The 22,004-nt window shown below is 36.6% G+C and overlaps 1 protein-coding gene across 42 annotated transcripts in view; it reads left to right on the top strand.

The window, feature by feature from the left end:
* Positions 1-22,004, top strand: part of LOC136844997 (zinc finger and BTB domain-containing protein 14-like) — a 152,983-nt gene that overhangs the window by 56,833 nt on the left and 74,146 nt on the right. For 3 of the 42 annotated variants that reach the window (XM_067114552.1, XM_067114557.1, XM_067114551.1), the window contains exons 6-7: positions 10,971-11,033; positions 16,306-16,506. The exons of 31 other annotated variants lie outside the window; for them this stretch is intronic. In XM_067114552.1, the coding sequence (XP_066970653.1) occupies positions 10,971-11,033; positions 16,306-16,506 (264 nt within the window). Of the gene's footprint in view, positions 1-959; positions 1,412-10,970; positions 11,034-11,893; positions 12,220-16,305; positions 16,999-22,004 lie in introns of those variants that run through there. 8 more of the 42 variants (XM_067114583.1, XM_067114563.1, XM_067114582.1 and 5 more) reach the window with 7 other exon arrangements.

Here is a 22,004-nt window from a genome sequence, read left to right as displayed (position 1 = left end):
TTCAAATGTTTGTGAATTGTCATGGTGGGTATTTTAATTCTGAGAGTTATCCTTTATTTAAAACTGAGCCACTTTTTGAGGGTTACTACTGCAATAGGCTGAACGTTTAGGCGTAAAATGTAACATGTCCCTACATGTGGGAAAATATGTTCTTTGCAGACCTTAGTTTGCTTTATTCTTGATGAGAGGTATTCTTGCATATTTGCATTTATAAAAAAAATTTGACATAGTTGGCAACCTGACATGCATGTGTTGAACTGGTGCTCTTCAAGAAGAATGCCATAAGAACCAAGTGTAATTAAATTAACAGCAGAATTACTTTCAGGTCAGATAGTTTTCTTTATTTATCACATTGATATTATTGAGGGTGGGGATGTCATGCAAATCAATATTATTTTCCTGAATGAATTACGGACTTCAACCACTACATTTAAGTATTAGAAATGTGAAATCTGAAATATCTTTGTTGTGTGTGTGTGTGAGTGTATGTACTAAAACTTAGAATTGAAATCTGTGGAGAAAGAAGTGATTTAAAATTTGGAGCAAAATGAGAATGGTGTGCTACTGATTTATATTGTTTGGCATCTTAATGACTATGTTATTTAAGAAGCAGCTGGAAAGTCTGGTTTTTCAAGAGACTTTGCACAATGTGGGTTTTGTGTGAACTTTACAAATATAATTTTTTTTTTTTTAATTAGTACTGTGCTCTGTATTTTGATAAGACCATATAACAGTTATTTCAGAAATCTTTATTAAAATCATTTGATTTGCTAACTTTCTAGCAGAATACTGTATGTTCATTGTATGTGCCTTAAAATATTTATATATTTGTTTAAAAGTTCAAATTTTGTAGGTTTAGTTCACCAGCTGGCACATTAAATGTCTAAAGTTAGTGGTTACTGAACCAGAGTAAGCCTAGGAAATACAATGAGATTGACGTATGGAAACTTCCCTCACAGGTAGGTCTAGCGGGGCAATTGATTGGAGAGGACACAGTTGTATGTAGTGGTGGAGGCAGCAAGGTCCATAAGTGTACGTATTGCTCTTTCTCATCCGTTAACAAGTTTGTAGTGGTACGGCATATGGCGGTCCATACGGGAGCCAAGCCTTACAAATGCCCCTACTGCCCGTCAGCATTCTCACAGCAACCGAATATGATCAGGCACATGCGTATCCATACTGGCGAGAAGCCTTATGTATGTTCTATATGCTCTTTTGCTTCTGCTCAGAGAACTAGTTTGCAGTTTCATGTGATAAGAAAGCATAATGGCTCGCTGTAATAGGAAGCCTAGATATTGGAATTACTGTTAGTATAAAAGCATATGGTAGATTATTACAAAAGAAAAATGGAATAAGTGTAAGCTGGTGTCTTCTGTCTTTCGTATGATGTGTGATTTTCGATTGTTTTTGAGGTGTGTATTTCTTGTTGACACTTCTTATTCAGGACAGAGATGTAAGTGCAATTTTCTGTGAAGTGTAGTCACTACAATATTCCATCACAGCAGGGTACACTAAAACATATAAAGGAGCATTTCTTGGTCTCGTGGGCTGTTTCTTTGCTTAATGTTTCAAAACTGGAGTTTTAGGAATTTGTCTAATTCTCACTCAACTTCTAGAAATGTTACCTAGTATTTCTGGTACATTGACTTTGTGCATGGATGCCCCCTCATAGCTTTTCCAGACTCAATTCTCTTTCAAGTCTTTTGCAGAAATCCCATTGCCTTTTGTGTACGCTTTTTCACCAGCAAGTTTTAGCTACATAACCTCACTCATGCTAACAGTCATTTGCAGCTTAATTCTTTCACAGATACTTTCAGACATTCTTTCACAGATACTTTCAGACATTTTCATGAGGCACAGTAGCATTCTCTCCACTGGCTTCCGTCTGATGCAGTTTCTCCCTGAATTCCCGTTTGGTTTAGATTTTTCTTCGTGTATTTTCTCCGTGATTAGCTGGACATGCCTACAGGTGGTCGTCTTGCTACTTGTGTGTCTACAACCTAGTGACTAAATGCTCCTCCTCCCTCATATCACATATCCAAGTCATCACAATTTTTGAGGGCTCAGTCTATTGTTCAGCCACTGAGCACTTCAGTAGCTTCCCTTTTGCGGTTTCCAGTGAATACTGTTCTGTTTGATGTGTACTGAAAGTTTGTGGATTAAATTGTATTTACATACATGGCAGATATGTTTTGTACCCAATGTGCATTGTTCTTTTTTGTACCTGTGAAATAAACTTTTGTTGTAGTTCTTTGGTTAATTTTGTTTGCTTTTATATACAATCAATTCTTCAGTGATTCATCCTTTACTTTGCAATATTTCAACTAATATGGTATTCATTTAGATAATTACTTTGTAATCTTGTCGTCTTTGTATGCATGTAGAAACATGATTGTTGCAAACTGTTAGGGACTTGCAGTGCAGGTGCAAGTACAACCCACTTTTTGATCATGCATCATTGTGAACAAGTTGTCGTTATTTAGATGTTGACATTTGTTCATCTTATAAGAAAAATTCCTTTGAATAAAAAAGTGTCAAGTATGTAGATTCCACAATGTATTGTGCTCTCTGTTAATAATCGTAGGGTTCTATGTTTTAACCTCCTCCATCCATTTCTTTTTCTGTGATGCCATTTTGACTTGCTTGCTCTCAGGCTCTTGTTGGTGTGTGGGGTTGTCATCCAACCTGTCTGGTGCTTGTGCTAATACTAATACTTTTTATTTGCTTGTGACTACAGCGAGTTCGGATAACTGGTCATGTGATTGCTAACAGGGGGATCCGGTGAGTTTGTCTAAAACAATTAGTCTAAAATACAATTTGTCTGAATCAATTTGTCTAAACAATTCGTCTAAAACAATTTGTCTAAAACAATTTGTCTAATAACAAAATGTCTAAAAATACAATTTATCTAAATTAATAATAAAAAATAATCAAATAAATCAAAACAAAAATGAAAAAGGTGAATAAAAAGTTATTTACAGAACTACAATGATTGTTGTGAAATAGAAACAAACTTTCCTGAATTTATACAAATCAGTCAATCAGTCCATCTTTCTTATTGTTTAACTTAAAACCATGGTCGTTTACTAAAAATTAGTCGCTTACTGTAATTTAAATTGCTGGTCTCTCAACTACAAATAAACAACTAAAATTAGTCGTTTACTGTAATTTTAACTGCTGTTCTCTTTAAAAACAAATATGGAAAACAAATCTTTCTTCATTTTACATAAACAAAGCACTTTCTTATTGTGGTAATATTCAAACTGATATAGCTATACCTCAAAATGTCTCTTGAATTAAATCGAATCGGAAAAGGTCGTAAGAAATTAGTAGATACGGATTTACATTTTACAAAAATGGTGAAAATGACGACCGAGTATATTGGAAGTGTGATAAATATCCGATAACAAAATGCCGCTACGATAATTACGCAAATGATCACATCGTAAAATCATCTACAGATCACAACCATGTATTAGATGCGGTCAAAGTGCAGCAAAGCGATATTATGACAAAAATACGCCATCAGGCTAAGACAACACAAGACGACCCAGATCAGTTTTATCTAATGTGCTCAAGATTTTTATCGCTGTTGCTCCAAAACTTCCTAAGGTGCAAAGTATGAAGAGAACTATAAGATCTGTAAGACAGCAAACCCTCGCTGGACCAGCCTTACCATCAACATGCAGTGAAATCGTTTTTCCACCTGATCTAACCATTACTTTTAAAGGTGATCAGTTTCTAATGTATGACTCGGGACCGGTTGAAAACGTATAGTCATATTTGCAACCAAACGGAATTTACAGTGTTTATCACAAAGTAGTCACTGGTATGCTGACGGAACATTTAAAACAGTACCTTTGCTATTTCATCAGCTATATACATTTCATGGACTAAAACAGAAAGTTTCGCTACCACTTTTTTTGCATTACTGCCAGACAAAACAGAAGAAACTTATATAGCTTTTTACAGCAGTTAAAGAAGCTTGAACCTTGTGCATCCACTATCAATAACGACGATTTTGAGAAAGCTATGATGAAAGCGTTCTGAAGGAATTTCCAAACACAGAACAAAATGGTTGTTTTTTCCACTTTAGCCAATGTATTTTCCGTGTATTACAAAATAATGGCCTAAGACGAAAATATGAAACAGAAACCAGTTTTGCTCTACAGATGAGGATGCTACCAGCATTGGCATTCGTACCGCAGCTAGCGCAATAGATGCTTTGAATTATTGTGTGATAACAACATCTTCCCCATGAAGCACAAGAGGTCATCGATTATTTCAAGACACTTGGATTGGGGAGGCCTAATAGACGGTACGCTCGACGCCCACCTCTTTTCCACATGATATGTGGAATATGTATTCTAGAGTGCTTACTTAATCTTTCCTAAAACGAACAATGCCGCCGAAGCATGGCATCGTGGATTCGAATCTGAAGTAGGTGCACATCACCCCAATATATGGAAGTTCATCAACTGTTTAAAAAAAGAACAGTTTAAATGAGGTAATGAATTGAGCAATATGTTGCAGGGATAGAGCCAGAACCCCAAGGAAGCGCTATCGAGATTCAGCAAAACGTCTAAATAGTCTTGTTCAAACTTTGATCAACATAATATTATTGATTACCTACGTGGTATTGCCCACAATCTTTCATTTTAACTATAAAAGTAGTCTATTCAGAAGTTATCTTTTAATAAAACTTTATTAATCTTTTATGTATTAAATCTTACATTTTAATGTTCTATATGAATGTATTTTATTAATTTTAGGCTAAGTTACCTGTCTTTTCTTTTAATTTCTTCCTTTATGTAATTCTACATCTAATTCTGCATTTAATAAATATATTACTTTATTTTATTTTATTTACTATAATTTCTTTCACCTCGCTCACACTTTTGAACTACATTCCCATTATTATTATTATTATTAAAATTAAAAAAATTGTAAATAATATCTTTGAAAATAAACCAAGAAAGAAGTTATTCTAAGTTCTTTCTAGAAATAATGATCTCAAAAAGAAACTCCTAATTGCCACTTTAGGGTGTGGAGTTGATGATTTCAGTTGTTGTTTATATTAGCTATATTTGTTTTCCCCTATCGCTACCTATTTGAAAACGCTGGAAAAAGCTGCATAAGACTAAGGAAAGAAAATCCTAAATCTAACTTTCGATCTCTAACTCCCAATAAGGGAAGAAAATATAATTTATGAGCAAAAATATAAAAACTTACTCCGTAAAGAAATAGAAATTGTGAAAAGATATTTTTTTTATTCACCTTTTCAATTTTTGTTTTGATTTATTTGATTATTTTTTATTATTAATTTAGACAAATTGTATTTTTAGACATTTTGTTATTAGACAAATTGTACTTTAGACAAATTGTTTTAGACGAATTGGTCTAGACAAATTGATTTAGACAAATTGTATTTTAGACCAATTGTTTTAGACAAACTCGCCTAGACCCGCTAACAGGGGAGGCTGTCAGGTATCAGTCACTCTTTTGAGTGGGATTCAGGCTCCATGACTCTAGGTCCCTAGTATCGGTCAGCTGACTTACACAGCTAGTAATGAAACCTGGCCAGGGATGGTCTCAATTATGCAATATGAGGTAGACACTTAGAAACTAGCTGCCTTGCTCAGTAGACACATGATGGTTGTCAGATACAGTGGAACTTCTTTAGGTATCTATTCTTGCCTCTCCAGGGGCAGAAGATTATGGATTTGTGGGAGGGTTTAATAGTAGACTACTTATTCATATTGCTCCTGTTATGAGAGGTGGGGTGTGTGTGTTGGGAGGTTGTGATTCATGTACAGTATTATGATTAGATTTGTGACCTTTCAGGCTTTATGCATGCATAGTTCAAAATTAATAGGAGCCAGTGTTCAACTGATAAGGTTGCTGGCAAGACTGCTTCAAAGGTTGGTACCAAGGACATTATGCAATATACCAAGGCTTCATCCATTCAGGCAATTTGTTCTTAATATGCGTTTGCTTATGGTAGTGCACTACATGAAGTCCTAAAATAGCTTGTTTGTATTTATGCAAAACTTCAAAGATTGACTGGTGATCTTGTCATTGCAAACTATAAGATAAGAATGATTTAATCTAATTTTACCAACTCCCAGCAAAGTGAGTAAAGCCAGTCTGGCAAGGACAAAAAGTTCTGTTTTTAAGTTATTGTCTCTTCACCAAGAGGAAGATGTACCATTCACAGTTAGTGTGAAGTTTTGTTGTTTCCTTTTGTAAAGGGAAGATAAAACTTATGTTAGAAGTCCTAGTACCTAGAACAGATACATGGGTAGTCTCAGCCTGTTGCAGTAGGAAGGGGGCTTGACACAATGCAGAAATTGCATTAATTGAAAGTGGAATCTTTATACTCATATCAGATTTTTTTTTTTTTTTTGTGGCTGCTGTGTTGTTCGGTGATTGCTTTTGCTGGCTAGCCAGTTAGTAGGTTGCAATTTACTGCAAATGATTGTAGGAGTATGCTAGGTCCGAGGACAAGATGAATTTGCTCTTGAAGTTAGAAGATTGACTGACAGAGACTCAACCAGGATTTTGAGGAAGTCCCTTTATTACATGCATGGTTACTTGAAGATTTAGATCTGTTTGAGGTCTGAGCCCTTTCAGACAGAGTGTTTAACCGACCCCCTTATATTTAAAGCTAGTAGTGTTCATCCTTTATAATAATAAGTGGATTTCTTGGCGTTGATCTGTGTAGAGGACACGTCCTGTCAGGAACTGATGCACAGCAGACAGTTGAGGACTTTCATTTTATTATATGAAGCATGTTTTACATGCTCAGGAGTTTCTGCCTTGGACTTTCAATTGCTTTTCAGGTTACTTATCTTAGTGGTCTTGTATGGCATTGTAACCCACTTATAACAACAGTTGGCTAATGATTGTTTTGATTTGGAAGGAGTTATCCCAAACCATTAACTAGTATTGGGTCTTAAAGTACTATATAGGACTGCTCATCTTCCAGGGATTGTAGCTCATTTTGTCAGTAGCTTGAACGTAGTTTTACAGTTTGGTATGCAGTGAGGTTTAGTCAATCTTGCTGGGGAGAATAGAAGATTAATCATTCTGTTGGATTTTCCATCCAGCCTTTTCAGGTTGCAAGCTGCTAAAAGTCAGTCATGAACATTTTGGCCCCTTGAATGTGTGCGTAAGATCTACTGCAAAGCTGAAAAATCAGCTGCTACTGTGTCAATTTGGTCAACAATTAACTGTAATCTGAAGGGTTTTCCAGTGGTTCTTACCCAGATGGTATACCAACAACAAACCTTTTGAATCTTTCAAAATCAAAATAAGAGCTGCGTTTACTTCAAGGATTACTTGATGTAGGAGTAGTAACATACAGTACTAGGAACAGGGTGTTGGAGTTTGAAAAGAAGGCTCAAGCCAGCCTGCAGAAATTAAGTGCTGTACTTTCTGTTTTGAAGTTTTTTAATAGACGGTAAATACCGTGAGTGATGGCTGGCAGTATAATTGCAACACTGTTCTGTGCAGGTAGGCAATAAGTCTGATCCTCTTTACGAGACAAGTTTTCTAAACCTACTCAGCAAAGGGCCATGGCACTGTGTTAGTTCCTATTGTTGAACCATCAAAAAAGATGCCTTTAATGACATCCTCATTCACTAGTAAAATGTAACCTCAAATTGTTTTGTTTTTGAGAAAATTGGTGATTGATCTCTTCAAGATGGTCAGTTATTGCAAAGTATGTCTATAGTGTACCGCTATATAAAATAAAAATTTAGGGGTCTGTGAGATGGATGTCTTCTTCCACTTGTAGGGCATTTATGTAGTGTTCATGTCAGTAAGGGAGCCTGTTGCTGTTCTATTTTCCATTAATTGTAAGACGACCTTTGATAGCACTTACTAGCCTCTTCAGAACCAGTTTGCTGATGTACACACTTGCTTAGCTTGTGCTCAAAGTTACTTTCCTTTTTCATTGGTTGCCCACTCACCATTTCCATATCATTTCACTGAAAGTTAGAAATGCTATCCAGAGGCAGAAATGTAACATAAGAAAAGGAAGGTGAAAGATCAGTACAGAAAATAAATGGTATAAGAATAAGACACGATTATGATGCAGATAGATGAATTATATATGGAGAAAATAAAAGAATTGGAAAAACTTTCAGTTATCGGAATGCATGGTAGAGAAGTCTTAGATTGAAAAGAATAAGTATTAGCTTTATGTATGAAAATGTATATTGAATAAGATACCACTGCAGAAATACTATGTGCATGTTTTTAACAATATGTAAACATGGTTGCATAATACTATAGAGCATTTAGGCATCAGGTATTTACTCAGTGTGTTATGCTGCCCACTGGGGCCGGAGAGATTGTTTACTGTGGGTAACAGCTAAAGGGTTAAGGCATTGGCTATGACCCTCCTCTGGCTTGGGAGCCTTAAGTTAGTTTATGCACAGAAAGCATGTTTAAAATGAACAAGACAAAATAAACTTTGTTACTCTCTGGAGGGATCAAGCAAACGAATAAGCGCTTGCTGCAAAAATTATGACGGGAGTGCCATTTCCGCTCTACTTGGGACACGGTTTCAGTTTAGACTAACGTGACAGTTCCTGGTCACAACTGTTTCTTCCTTCTTCCAGCTCCTTTGCCCTTACAGAAGTGCACAAAAAGCTTACATGTAGGTTCCAGGCCTCTTGTGTTTAAAAGGTAGTAGCCCTCTTAGTTATTGAAAAGTGGGAATGTTAATATAACATTCTGCTTGCTGTAAATGATGAGGCTTTCGTGTATTAAATGTACAGTATCATTGTAATGACAGAGTTGTTGTATAAAGTGATCTATGGGGACAAATTGTTTCTTCAATTGTAATGGATTAATGTGAAAGATTTTTGTATGTTTTGTATGAAATCCTAAAAAACTGTGATGTAGTGTCGTGATAAATTTGAATGAAGTCGGTTATCTTGTCATGTGACTATTTATGTGAGAATACTCTAGTTAAATAAAATGAATAATGAAAGTGTTTCTTTTTACACCTGTTGAATTTTAACTTTAATGATCACCCAAGTTATGTTAAGAAATGTATCTACAAGTACTTATAGGTAGATTGTATACAATTTTGAATATTGGGTGTACTGTATACAATTTTTTTATCTTTTAAGTCTCTCCTAAACCTTATTCTGGGTAATGGTAGTGGGATCCAACTAACAGTGGAATCCAACCTCTCTAGTCTTGCATTATTTTAATATGCAAATTGCTGTGTAATTATTATGGAGCTGAAATAACTATAAGAAAGTGCCAGTTGCAGTTTAAGTGTCAGGAGCTTTATGATGTCTTAAAGTCATATTCGGCTTCAGCCACTTAAGCTTTATATTTTCACATCTGGTATCATTTGGAATACAGTTTAGGTTTCATATTTTGGTGGGTTTGTATAATTTTTTTATATATATAATTGAATGATCAGGCCTACTATCACTTTAGAACCTGCCTCTCTGTGCTGCAAGTTGGGCCCACCCCTTTTTTCTATTCAGGTAATGTTTTAGTCTGTTCCATACAGGTGAAGGAGTAAAGTGCCCTAGAATAAAGGCGAAAGGCCTTGCATTCTATTTTTAATTTTCCTTGTGGTCAGATGCTCTGTCCCTTACGCCCATGATAGAAGTTCAACATTCAAGTGCTATGTGTATCTTGCCTTTTGTGTTAGCCTCCACCCCTTTTTCTTCCTGATGCCTTTTTCTTCTTTCGTTAGCATTTGCTAGCTTTGCTTTACCGTTGACTTTGCATGAAAAGGCTTTCCTGAATGTGTTGAAACTTAAAAGGGGATGAAGGAAGGAAGTCTGAAAGCGGTTTCCGTATTAATGTAGGACTATTCCAACCGTGACTTCCATTTTAGAAAGAACAATGTGGTTACTCTGCATTATTTTTTGGGGTATTGAACTTCTTGTGGGTTTGACTGTTAATCAGGGGTTTCAGTGGTTTTACAAAGAATGTGCTCATGTTATTTTCAGACATTTAAGCAGTGACTGGGCATATTTGAAAACCTGAACGAAAGTTTTGTTGACTTACTGTGTGTGTTAATTTGAACAGAATTATTATACCACACTTGGAACACTTTCAATACACCAACTAACGCTGCAGGCAGGCTATAATAATGGCTTGCTTAAATGGTAAATTCTTATTACCCCTCAAAAAAATTGGTAACTGAAGCATTGTCATTTACTGTCTTTGAGTTGTACGTGTACTGTACTTCACATAGAAAAAGTTCTTGAGACTGGACATGACTTTATTTTTGTTCCTTATGAGGTGTTGTTACTAAAATTTTTGGTTTATCCTTCAAATATTATGAAGATACTATTTATGTTGGTGTACTTACGAGAATTAATCATTTTTCACTTCTCTAATGACTAAGTTTTAGGAAACTAATATACTTGAACTGTAATGCCCGGGACCAAACACTTCAGACCAGAAGTGAATGAAAAATTTGAATTATTGGTCTAGTATAATAATACAGTACTGTTATTCCCATTTTCTTATTTTATGGAGGATTGAAATATTACTGTAACATGCACTATAGTTACCTCTGTACCTTCTTTGAACTTGGAGATGTGATTGCTCAAGGAGTTCCTAAATGTGTGCCACTCTCGGGTGCAGCGTAACAACAGTAAGTCTTTTGACTTAACCCTTTGAGATTCTGGGAAGGTCCTCAACCTCACTTGTGGCAAATCAGAGGGACTGTTATGAGCACAGCCATGTTTTTCTTAAATCACAGGTTAAATTTGTTTCAGTACAGTATTCTGTTAGGTATGTTATCATCTTGAAGCTAAATACTCATGATTTCAAAATGATGAGTGGAAGTTTGCCAAAGATTTTCCACGGATGATGTCACTTTCAGTTATCGGCATGTTTGATCTTTGCAAGACTGCAAATAATGTCATAAAAATCTCAGAGGGTTAAGCACAAAGTCTTTCTCTACTTGTGCCTTTTTCTTTCAGGAGCACGAAATGCTTTGGGGTTCCTCAAGTACTTTAGATGGAAGTATGCACTCTCCTGATGTGGTAAGTTTCTTTCCAAGCACACGTAATGTGTTGGCTCTTCATTTGGAGTGACAGCAACTTGTCTGCAAAAGTGTTTCCTTTTTACTGAAGATCACCTTCCATATGAAAATTGTATAAACAAAAATATTTTTTCTTCCATTTCATATATACACACATACACATAATATGACATCATCAGAATCTCAAGGGCTGAAATTGAAGCAACATTATTGATGTTATATTGTAATCTCAAAGGGTAAAGATCCCAGAGTAGAAGTCTCTTAACCCATCAGTTGAAAGCAATATCTGAGGAGTTAACTCATCAGTTTCATTTTCAGGTGTTTTTTATGCAAGGAAATTATGATTCTTTAAAAACTACCAATAATGAATATATAATTTTTAAAGAATAATTTCAGTTGAATCAAGTTGCTTTTGTTACTTAGTTTTTGTGATTATTTGCACACTGCAGCATGAACTTCTTGCCAGAAACATGGCTGTGGTTAGAATCAAATCTCTAATGCATTTCTAATACATTAGAATTATTGCAGAACAGATTAACATACATTATTACTAATCCTCGCCATAAGAAATTAGATTATATGGTCTAGAGTAATACCATAGCTTCCTTCCATCAGAAGGTTATAGATTGTTGTTTCACTACTCTGTCTTTCTGGGGAAGGGTCAAAATGAAACAAATGCACAGGAAGTTGAAGTTTATTGGCGTGATATGACCACTATACCTACTGTCGGCATTTTTTCAGTACAGTAATTGTATAATCAGAATATACCTCTCAAGTACATACAGTAGAAAATACTGTATTTTCTAACCCCATCCAAATTTGGTTTGTTTTCCAAAACATGTCAGCGAAATGTTTTTGCAGGTCAGTCCATTGCCCCCACCCAAGGACTTCAAGAGGTTTAAATGTGTTTATTGCTCCTACTCAAGTTACAACAAGACAAACGTCTATAACCACACTTTGGTGCACACGGGAGAGAAGCCGTACAAGTGCACGTACTGCCCTGCTGCATTCAGAGTGAAAGCCAATCTCAAGCGGCACAAGTTGGTGCACACAGGGGAAAAGCCTTTTGCATGCAATATGTGTTCCTACACTGCTAAGCAGAATGGACATGTCATTATGCATAAGCTGAGGCATCACAGAGTGACAGAGGAAAATTCTTGAAAGAGTTAACAAATACTCTTTGTACGGTATGTTGCTGGAGATTTACTCTTGTCCTGGTGGGATATGGGAACTTCTCTTTATTTCTGACTGTGATTGATGATTATATATAAAACAGGCTCTTTGTTATATGTTATAATTTGCAGTACTGTATTAAATTTATTATAATTTCCATATTAGAGGGATAGATGGTGAAAGTCAAATTAAATACTTGCAGGTAATATGGATTTTCACCGTTCCCCCTTATAAAATACACTGTACGTATAACAAGATTTTGCCAATAGAGAATTTTTAAGATATGTACAATTCTTTAATACCCACAGATTTCAAAAAGATAGTTTCAGTAGCTGGATACTAAGCTTCACTGTCATTGGGTCTGCTATTAGGCAGGAAGTATTTTCTTAATACAAGCCTATTCAGGTGCTATTCTAAGCTCATGATCTTAGACGGTGACCACTTACATTATTTTCATTACATGAACTTAGAGGACCTTACTTATGTTCAGGGTAGAATTCTCCTAGTTTTCAACGTTTCTATTTAAGTCTTTAATAGCATAAGAATGATGTTTATTTCTCTGTTACCTATTTCACCGGTGACATCGGGACTCGATCCAGAAAAAGGATTTTGACAAAGGAAAAATCTATTTCTGGAGAGGGGCCCGTGTCACCCGTGACCCACCCTGTTTTTTCATTCTCTCCCTCCTTGATAAACTTCATTCTAGTGAGGTGGGTGCTAACATGGAATGCGGCTAGTGTTGCCTTGTATACAGTCCGCGAGTAGTGCATGGGCTTGTATCGCACCTCTCTCGTTGGGACTTTTGACATTGGGAATCTCTATAGGATAAGGTTCCGTGTTTTTTAGTTCACCCTTTTCCATACACGACTCCATCTAGTGGAGCTCGCTCTGGGGTAGTAACTCCAGCATTTCATTTAGCTTTCTGGTATCTAGCAACGGGAATTACCTAGAAATAAGTGCTGAATGGACTATTTCACCGGGTGACACGGGCCCCTCTCCAGAAATAGATTTTTCCTTTGTCAAAATCCTTTTTGTTGTTTTTCTGTTTTAGGGATGTTGTTGCCTTTCTCATGGGTTATTTCTGCTACCTGATATTTCTTTTGTGCTGTGCTCACGTATTTTGTTGCTGCACTTGCTCAGCCTTCCAAGTATACCTGATGTTCAGTGAACCCGTTGATTTGATATTCTGGGGCTTACAGTCAAGTGAATCATAATGGAATTACGAATTAGGTTTTCTTCGAGGTTTATTCTTGTAATTTTTGCAAAGTGAGCTTGTTTCCTTAAATATGAAAGAATTAGAAGGTAATGTAAAATGTCTAACTCTTTCATATCGAAGAAGGCATGTTTACTTTGCAAAAATTAAAAAAATAACAAAGCTTGGTAGTTTGTATTCCAAAGAAGTTACGTGCTAACAGTGAGTGTTTTCACAAACTGTTAGTAAAAAGTACTGTATTAGACTTTCAGTTTTATCTTGTTCAGTGATAGTTCTATGGAAGGAGAGGTCCTGATTTTGACAACCCTGGGTATTTTCATTCTTGCATGCTTATCAGTATTATATAGTAATTAAGCATGTCCATTGTTTACTTATTTTAAGCCTCATTACAGTAAACCCCCCGTATTCGCAGGGGACGCATACCGCTCCCCCCCCTCCGAATAGCTAAAATCCGTGAATACTTAAAACCCCTCAAAAAACACTTAGAACTGCCTATTTTGATAGTTTAAACTCGAGAAAAACCGTCCAAAAATGCTTATACCTGAGTATTTTAGTAGTTTTATAACAAAAAGTGCATTTAGTCATGAAAATGATATGAAAATACATTAATTAGTGAATATTTTTCAGTGAAAAATACCTCAAATGGCCGAATTTTCCTCGAATAAAGGGTAGATACGTTCCACAGAGAAATCCGCGAATCATGAGAACGCGAATACGGGGGGTTTACTGTATAGGTATTTAGTAATACAGTGAATGAGACATATGGTAGGACTGAAGACATTTTCCAGTGAAAGTTGTGATATCATTGCTAAGTTGGTTGCCTCACTTTTTTTTAATAGATTTTGGTGGTTATGTTTAGAAGAAATGAGGCTCTGGCATCATCTAGTCTTGGATGTTGAGGAGTTTAGCTGTTCATACTCTGGCATTTGCTGATGGTTATTTTCTTTAAGGGTTGTAAAGTAATGATAATGTATTCTGAGAGGTTGAACTGGAGTAGCAATTCAGGTAAAAGATACAGGAAAGCTAAAAAGAAGAACAGAGAAAGAAGGTGTGGGTAACTTTATTTCCGTGTTGACTGTATTGTTGAATACCCTGCACCCTTTTCAGTTTCCAAGGTGTGGATATGCAATATGTATAGCGCTATAGACCTAACAAAAGAATAATTGCCTTAATACACTAACAAAAACTAAAATACCATGAATGTAGCAGAGGTGGGTTACATACACTGAAGATATCTCCTTTTGTTCTGGGGACATACTGTCTAATTTATAAGGTAATAATGTCTTTTATGGTTTGGCTTAGTGTAATTCACAGGTTTCACACTCTTCCATCATTGCAGTGTTTACCATTGAGTGCTATCCTGTTTCATGATGGACTTGAATATCCACCTCCATGAAGATTCTGCCATTGAGCTAGGATAAACCTGCAATGTTTATGAAAGATTCTCATTGCAATCCATTATTGTTAGTTGTAGATGTGTACGTGAGCTACTTCTAGGTAATTGCACCCAGTACAGTATTTGAAAAGCAGTTGATAAATGTATTGATATGTATTCATTTTGTTAAAGCTGAAGTCTATGCTGAGGTTAGCTCCATAGTAAGAGAGTCCTCAGCACAACTCTATGAAGCAGGTGATGAAATTTTATGTGCTTGTTTTATATTGTGAAAGTTTATATGCTGACATGAGGCTTACATGAACAGGTTGCAAATTTTAAGTGAAGAGGTACAAAGAGATTTGGAAGAAGTAATAGAATGAAGTTGGAGTAGAAGGATGTAGATCCAGTTTCTCATCTTCGATAACACATTTTTAACTTTGGCAGTGATTAAGGAATTGATTGTGTAAGTGATAATGTCTCTAGGAAAGGGAAAAGTATAGGAAACTGGAAATTTATGTATACTCTGGAGGCTTAATGGTAGTGGAATCATAAGTGAAATCAGAGCAAAAACTGCTGTGTTCTGACACAAATGGTAAGAAGACCACTAGGATTTAGGGAGTGTTGTTCTTTTGGATTGTTGACTTGGCCTGTGAAAAGTGATTTCATTTTCATACAAACTTGAGTTTGTTTTGTTAGGAGAAAGTTTAATTGGCTAAATGCGTTATAGAAATGGTTGTTCAGCACCCTAAACATGGCAGGAGAGAACGTAATTGTTAAGAGGCTTGAGAAACAAAACTGGAACTGATTATTTGTGCATTTAGGGGAATTTCGAAAGAGATTAGATAAACTGAAGGAAATGGTAAACCAGAGAAGTTATTAATGTGACTGGATAAAAAGGATGGCTTTGGAATAGACAAGTGTTCATGCAGTAACTTTGAGGAGCTGACAAGGCAGACCACTGATGATGATGTGGCATCTGGTTAAAAAGTTTAAGACCCTTGAGAAATATTGTTTCGTTGTGTCGTGTTCCCTATATTCCTTAAGCTCTTTTGTGATAATATTTGTAGACTGTGGAAATTTCTTAGGAGCTGTTAAGCTGTTTTTTCATATGCAAGAAGAGAGTGTCATGACAATTAAAATTGATGATGCTTACCTAATTAACTTTTTATCTATAATGTTTTTAATGAGGGATGTTTAGAATAAATATAGCTAGTGATTTCATTGTAGCATAATTAGAAACATTTCATGTTTTACTGTATTTTTGCCATTAAATGCTCATTGCATTCACCACATTAGGAATATTTTATTCTCTGATGTTATGGACAGTGATGTTCAAAGATTACAGTACTTCAAATTTGAAAACTTGTGTACACTCACATTTTATAATTCTTATTGTTGTTGATGTTTTGGAACATTAAGGAGCATCTTTGTTTTTTAAATATTCCTGTGGTGAATATGCCACAGCATTTTGAATTTGTATTCTGCAGTTATGTCAAGGAAGTATCTTCGCAGGTTCCACCGGGGATTCTTCCTGCTCGAGTGCATCCTGCAAGGTTCACCAAGAGGTACAAATGCCCGTACTGTATGTACACGAGCAATTACAAGACACATTTCTCAAATCATATATTGGTACACACTGGAGAGAAGCCGTTTTCTTGTTCTTACTGCCCTGCGAGATTTGCCGTCAAAGCCAATCAGAAGAGGCACGAAAGGGTACATACAGGTGAAAAGCCATTTGCCTGTAACATGTGTTCCTACAGTGCAAAGCAGAATAGACATTTGATTTTGCATAAAATGAGACATCACAAGAAACCAGCTGGACACTTTTAAGTGAAAAATATGCTTGTAATGATAATATAATATGAGCTCTCCTAATAAGGGTCTAAATGAACATCAATTTCATTTCAGTTTGTTGGAGGTGGAAATGTTAGTAAGATTTGTAGACAGAATTTTTCCCCTGTATATAATATCTTGTCTCATTTCCTTTCTAGTAAATGCAGTTGTTTTGCAGGTTGTCATGTTATCAACTAGTAGTTCATGGCAGGTATCTAGTCAGTATTTTTTATTTGATCTCTTGCCTCTGCAATTTATTAAAACCTTGTGTATGGCTTTCCAAAGTGTGAATGTTCTCATTCTGTATCTGTCTGCCACTTTGAAATTGTTTTTCAATGTAGCCTTTGCAAAATACATGGATTGTACATTTCACCTAGCATGTTTTATACCCTAGTAGGATGGGACTTTGGGGTTAACACTCTTGAATAATTGTTACTGAGGAACTATATACCATTCTTTTATTTACAAAGAAAGTTTTCTGTCTGTTTGAGTATATCTGTTTAATCGTTGCCTTTAAAATTGAAATGCCAGTCTTTTAGTTGAATTTATATGATTTGGATTATTGCTTATCTGTGAGGAATAGTGTATTGTATGCTTTATTAAAACTTGCTATAAAACGAAGAGCCTTAGAAAGGGCAATTTCATTAAATAAATTAAAGAAAATGCATAGGTTAAAAAATTGTGATGGCCAAACTAAGGAAAAACTCCCACAAAGTATCAATGTTTAATAATGGCATTCAACTTGCTGCTCGTGCAGAGTGGTCAGTATAATATTATGGGCTCTTGTAAATATAAGTTCCCAAAGTGACATCCGCAGAGGATTTGGATGCAGACCACCAACCAGTCTTTTTCTCTGACATATGATGTGCTTGTAATGATACATAAGGTACTTCTTATGATAAGACAATTGGTTTTTATCCTCATTAATCATATATTGCCTTATTTCCATAGACAAGGAAATGCTTAGTCATACTTAAACATGTATAAGTCAAGATTGAGAGGCTCAAGCAGCATATGAACATGCCCTAATTTCTCAAACAATTGTGTGGCTGTTATCGAGTCAAATTTATTACTCTTTATGGGAATGCCATTATCATGTTGTTCACTCAGTGCCCGAATTTTGTTCACTTAAGGATGACAAAGCGTCTTCCGCTTGTGTGTTACAACAGTCTGCCCAAGGCAAAGTTCATGTTTCACATCTTCAAAGACTTGCTATTGAAGATGAAAGGTTTGGGCAAGAGTCATGGTTATGACTGCCCCTCTTGGCTTTCTTGTGTGTTCTCATTGTTTGAGCAGTACTGGATAAAATTTTGAAAGCCCCATAGGTGAATTTCCTAGGCCTGTTACTCTTCCTGTTTGACGGAGTTCATTGCCAAGGATGTATTGGTTTCTGCTTTTCTCCTGTGGTTTGTCTCCCTGTCTCCTACAAGGTTGGAGTCGTACTGTAGGTCTTGCAGAGAATGCATCATCCTCCTGAATTGTCAAGTGTGGTTATTTGGTGGTGCAAGCACTTTTGTCTGAAAGTGCAAGTTCTCAGTGGGACATTGCCAAGGTTCATTTGATGATCCTTTTTTTGGGCAGAGCCCTCCCTTGGACTGTACCTCCTGATGAATGTCAGACTTAAGAATAGGGCTGCCACCTTCAAGAATCTCTCAAGCCCTATGTCTAATGCCAGCCTCCATAAATTATGATTCAGAAATTTTCTTTTTTCTAGAGTCCCAGGTTAAGGAATAGAGGGAGTTAAAACTGACCTCGACAGTGTGCTTCTTTTACATCCTTCTCTAAGACTGCTCCAGCCTGCATGTCTTCCCACTGCCTGAACCCTCAAGTCGGCAGACATTTGAGGCCCTGCAAAGGCAGTCCCTGGTTTTACGGGGCTTGTCTAGTGACGACAATAACTGGATTTTCGGTACCAATATGCGCTGATATCCGGTTATTAGCGCCGATAACTAGGGATCAGTGCTGTTATCGCTGCTTTTTGGTTATCGCCAATTTTTGGTTAACATCATGCTGTCGGAATGGAACCCCTACCAATAACAGGGGAGTGCCTGTACTCAGTAACACCAGCAGTCATCTTCCTTCCATGTAGATGTACTTACCCAAACTCGCAGTATGCTTCTCAGTGGTCATTTCAGTTGAAGGATTTATGTTTTCCTCCTCTTCCCAGCTGGGGAAGCTGAACGCAACAAAATCATTAAACAGAGGAGGAAAATGGAGATGAAATTCTTCTTACCCTTGGATGATGAAGTATCTTTTTGTGGGGACTTGTCTCCAATATTCCCAAGGGCTTATGAGACCTCCCAGCTACTATTTGGCCTTGTTGAGGAACCTGGTACAGGCCCCTGTGAGCCTCTCTGGATCATCACAACTTGATTTGATCATCAAAACTACTTTTCCTTCTAGCTCCATCCTTCAAAAGCATGTCGGTGAGGTCCACATCTTATCTGGAAATGTGAACTCATAAAATGGTTTTATATTAAACTCTTCTTCACCCTAGATTTGGTTGCTGAAGTACAGTCGTATAGTGCTCTCGACTTAAAAGCCCCTCATTTTGTTATTCCCAACTATGCTATTATCCATCTCCTGGTCTGTAACTTATTGTGTCAGGGTAGTTAATTTGCAATAAACTGTGAACTCTGGAATACTCTTTTTATTAAAGGCTTTATCTTCAATAAATCACAGGAATATCTTCAAACAATCACTGGAAGGAGCAGATTTCAAAGAATATAGTTTTTGTGGCTTCATCAGGTGGTGACAAGAGCCTGTTCCAATGTCAGACTTTCATTTATGCAATGGAAAGTGAAAGCTCATAAGGTGCAAGCTCTTTCCTTTTTTCTGGCCTTTAAACATAAAATAGTCTGCCAGTCTTTGAGTAGGAGCTTGTAGATGCCGCTACCCTTTCATTGGATTCCTTTTGATGATATGAATCTCACAAACGTTGAAATGTATTTGCATTAGAGCAGATTGTGTTTACAAAGTTGGGTAAATGTGCAGCTTCATCTTCATCCATATCATAATGACATATTTTCATCTCGGACACTTTTATAAGGTTTGGTTATGTTGGGCATCCTCTGTCACACCTTGTGCTACTGGTGACAGCTCTGTTACACACTCTTACTCTCTGTACATGCTAATTACCAATTTTTACGTGCCCACTGCTTTGTCTGGCAATACCAGGGATTGCTTCTGATTTATTTCACCTTCATGCCTCCCCTACTGCAATTATTAAGCTACACCAGTGAGTTTGTGGCTCCTTTCTTCCTCTGACCTAAGTGGTCTTCAGGTAGTATATGATTAACAGGGGTTTTTGTGAAGCAAACTATTCTTAATACACAAAATATGATTTTTTCTATACAAACCTTTAGTCATAAGTGAGTGCCTTCATCTGTTCTCTGACTTTTGATTTTTTAACACAGAAAGTGAGAGAGCAATGTGGGTGTCTTATGCCAGATTGGGCATGCTCGGTAGGAGCCTCTCAGTTTTCACTGATATGTTTAGGTGTGACTGGGTACAGTCTTTCCCTGTCCGCTGAAATAATGCATTGTATGATAAATGGGTTGGTATGAGGAAAATGCTTGTGTGTTGAAAAGGCTGTATTTGTGGTCCCCTACAACCAGAAGTTTGTAATGGTTTTACATGCTAAATAAGTTTGAATGACAATTTCTGATATTGGTAGAATAGAAGACCATTGAATATGCAGCATATTTAATTTATTCTTAAACTAATGCAAATAGAATAGGTATATAGACTATATCATTAAGGTTTCAGATAACTAGAAAAACAATAAGTAAAAACTACAAAAGATATGAGCAAAATTGTAATATTAAATTGATAATAAAGTAGCCTAATTCTCATGAAAGACTGAACACAAAAATCCTCCGGAACTTCAACCTCCCCATACAAATTAGAGTACCGGCGACTTAACTTGGAAGTTAGCGACTGAAACTTGGAAGTTAGTGTACTGTCAGTCTTACCAAATATAATGGAGATTGCAAATGGAAATTACAGCCCATAGGTCAGAGTCATAGGCAGCCGTAAGGACAGTGAATTAAATTTTCATGAAAAGCTCAGAATGTACAGTATAATGGTTTCTAAATCTTCAGAATCTGTGCAAGTTTAAAGCTAAACTAAACCTTCACCACCCGTACTCCATGCTCACGATTACAGGCAGTCCTTACTTACTGGTGGCATCAGTTTTCGGTGTTATGGCACTTGGCTAGCAATGTCGTTAACAGGAACTTTGGCGCCGGTAAGCGGTTTATCGACAATTTTTTGTTAGTGGCGCTCAGCAGGGAACAGAACCCCCATTGTTAACCAGGGACTGCCTGGTAGTTCCTCGTTGGACAGGTCGGTATCGTTCACGACTAGCACACTGCTGGGTCCGCGTTCGAATCTCCGGCCGGCCAATCAAGAATTAGAGGAATTTATTTCTGGTGATAGAAATTCATTTCTCGCTATAATGTGGTTCGGATTCCACAATAAGCTGTAGGTCCCGTCGGTTCTTAGCCATGTAAAATAAGTCTAATCCTTCGGGCCAGCCCTCTCTAGGAGAGCTGTTAATCAGCTCAGTGGTCTGGTTAAACTAAGGTATACTCAACTTTTTTGTGCTGTATTTAAACATTAATATACATTGCAAGTACAGGTAGGTATCTGACCTAATCAAGAACCAATTAATTGGAGAGATTTTTTGAAGCATTCGTTTGCCTCTGTTCAGAATTACAATTGCAGACAGCACTCCTCTCATTATTTGACTTCTTTCCTGTATGAATGATGTGCACATTCAAAGATTTGGCCCTATCACTTTTTTATGAAAATCATCTTTACCACCTTGAAATATCTTCAAATTACACACTGGAAAAGGAACTAGTGCATACTGAAGTATATTTAACTGGAGAATTTAATTTGCCATAGTGTGAGTTCAGTATAGATTAAGCTGTTTAACTGCCATTTCATCTTTATTTTGACTGTGTACAACATGTTTTAACGTGGGACCATCATTGCTGACGAGATGGTTGTATAGGGTTGTTCTTAGCCATAAAGTGAAGTTTACGCAGCTGAGTACCCTGTGTAGGAGCCCTAAATGAATATTTTATTATTGAAATATCTAGTCTGATGGTTCAGCATCTGTGCTTGATGGCATACATTGCTTCTAGTCAATTGCACTGAGTACAGTATATTTGCAAAATGGTTAGTTTTATGTTGTTGATACTGCAGTGGAGTTGGTTAATTACTTTCTGTAGATTGTGGAGTTCGGTTAATTACTTTCAGTTGAAGATTGGTTACTTTGTGTTACTGGAATGGCGTTAAATCTTTAATGTTGGCACATGTACTGTAAGGCAGTCTCTGAAACCTTGTCAGCTATATTCTTTGGTGGTTTA

This window comes from Macrobrachium rosenbergii, chromosome 13, assembly GCF_040412425.1.
Source record: "Macrobrachium rosenbergii isolate ZJJX-2024 chromosome 13, ASM4041242v1, whole genome shotgun sequence".
NCBI lineage: Eukaryota > Metazoa > Arthropoda > Malacostraca > Decapoda > Palaemonidae > Macrobrachium > Macrobrachium rosenbergii.
The sequence above is the reverse complement of the archived record's forward strand: the minus strand, read 5'-3'. Positions and strand labels throughout refer to the sequence as shown.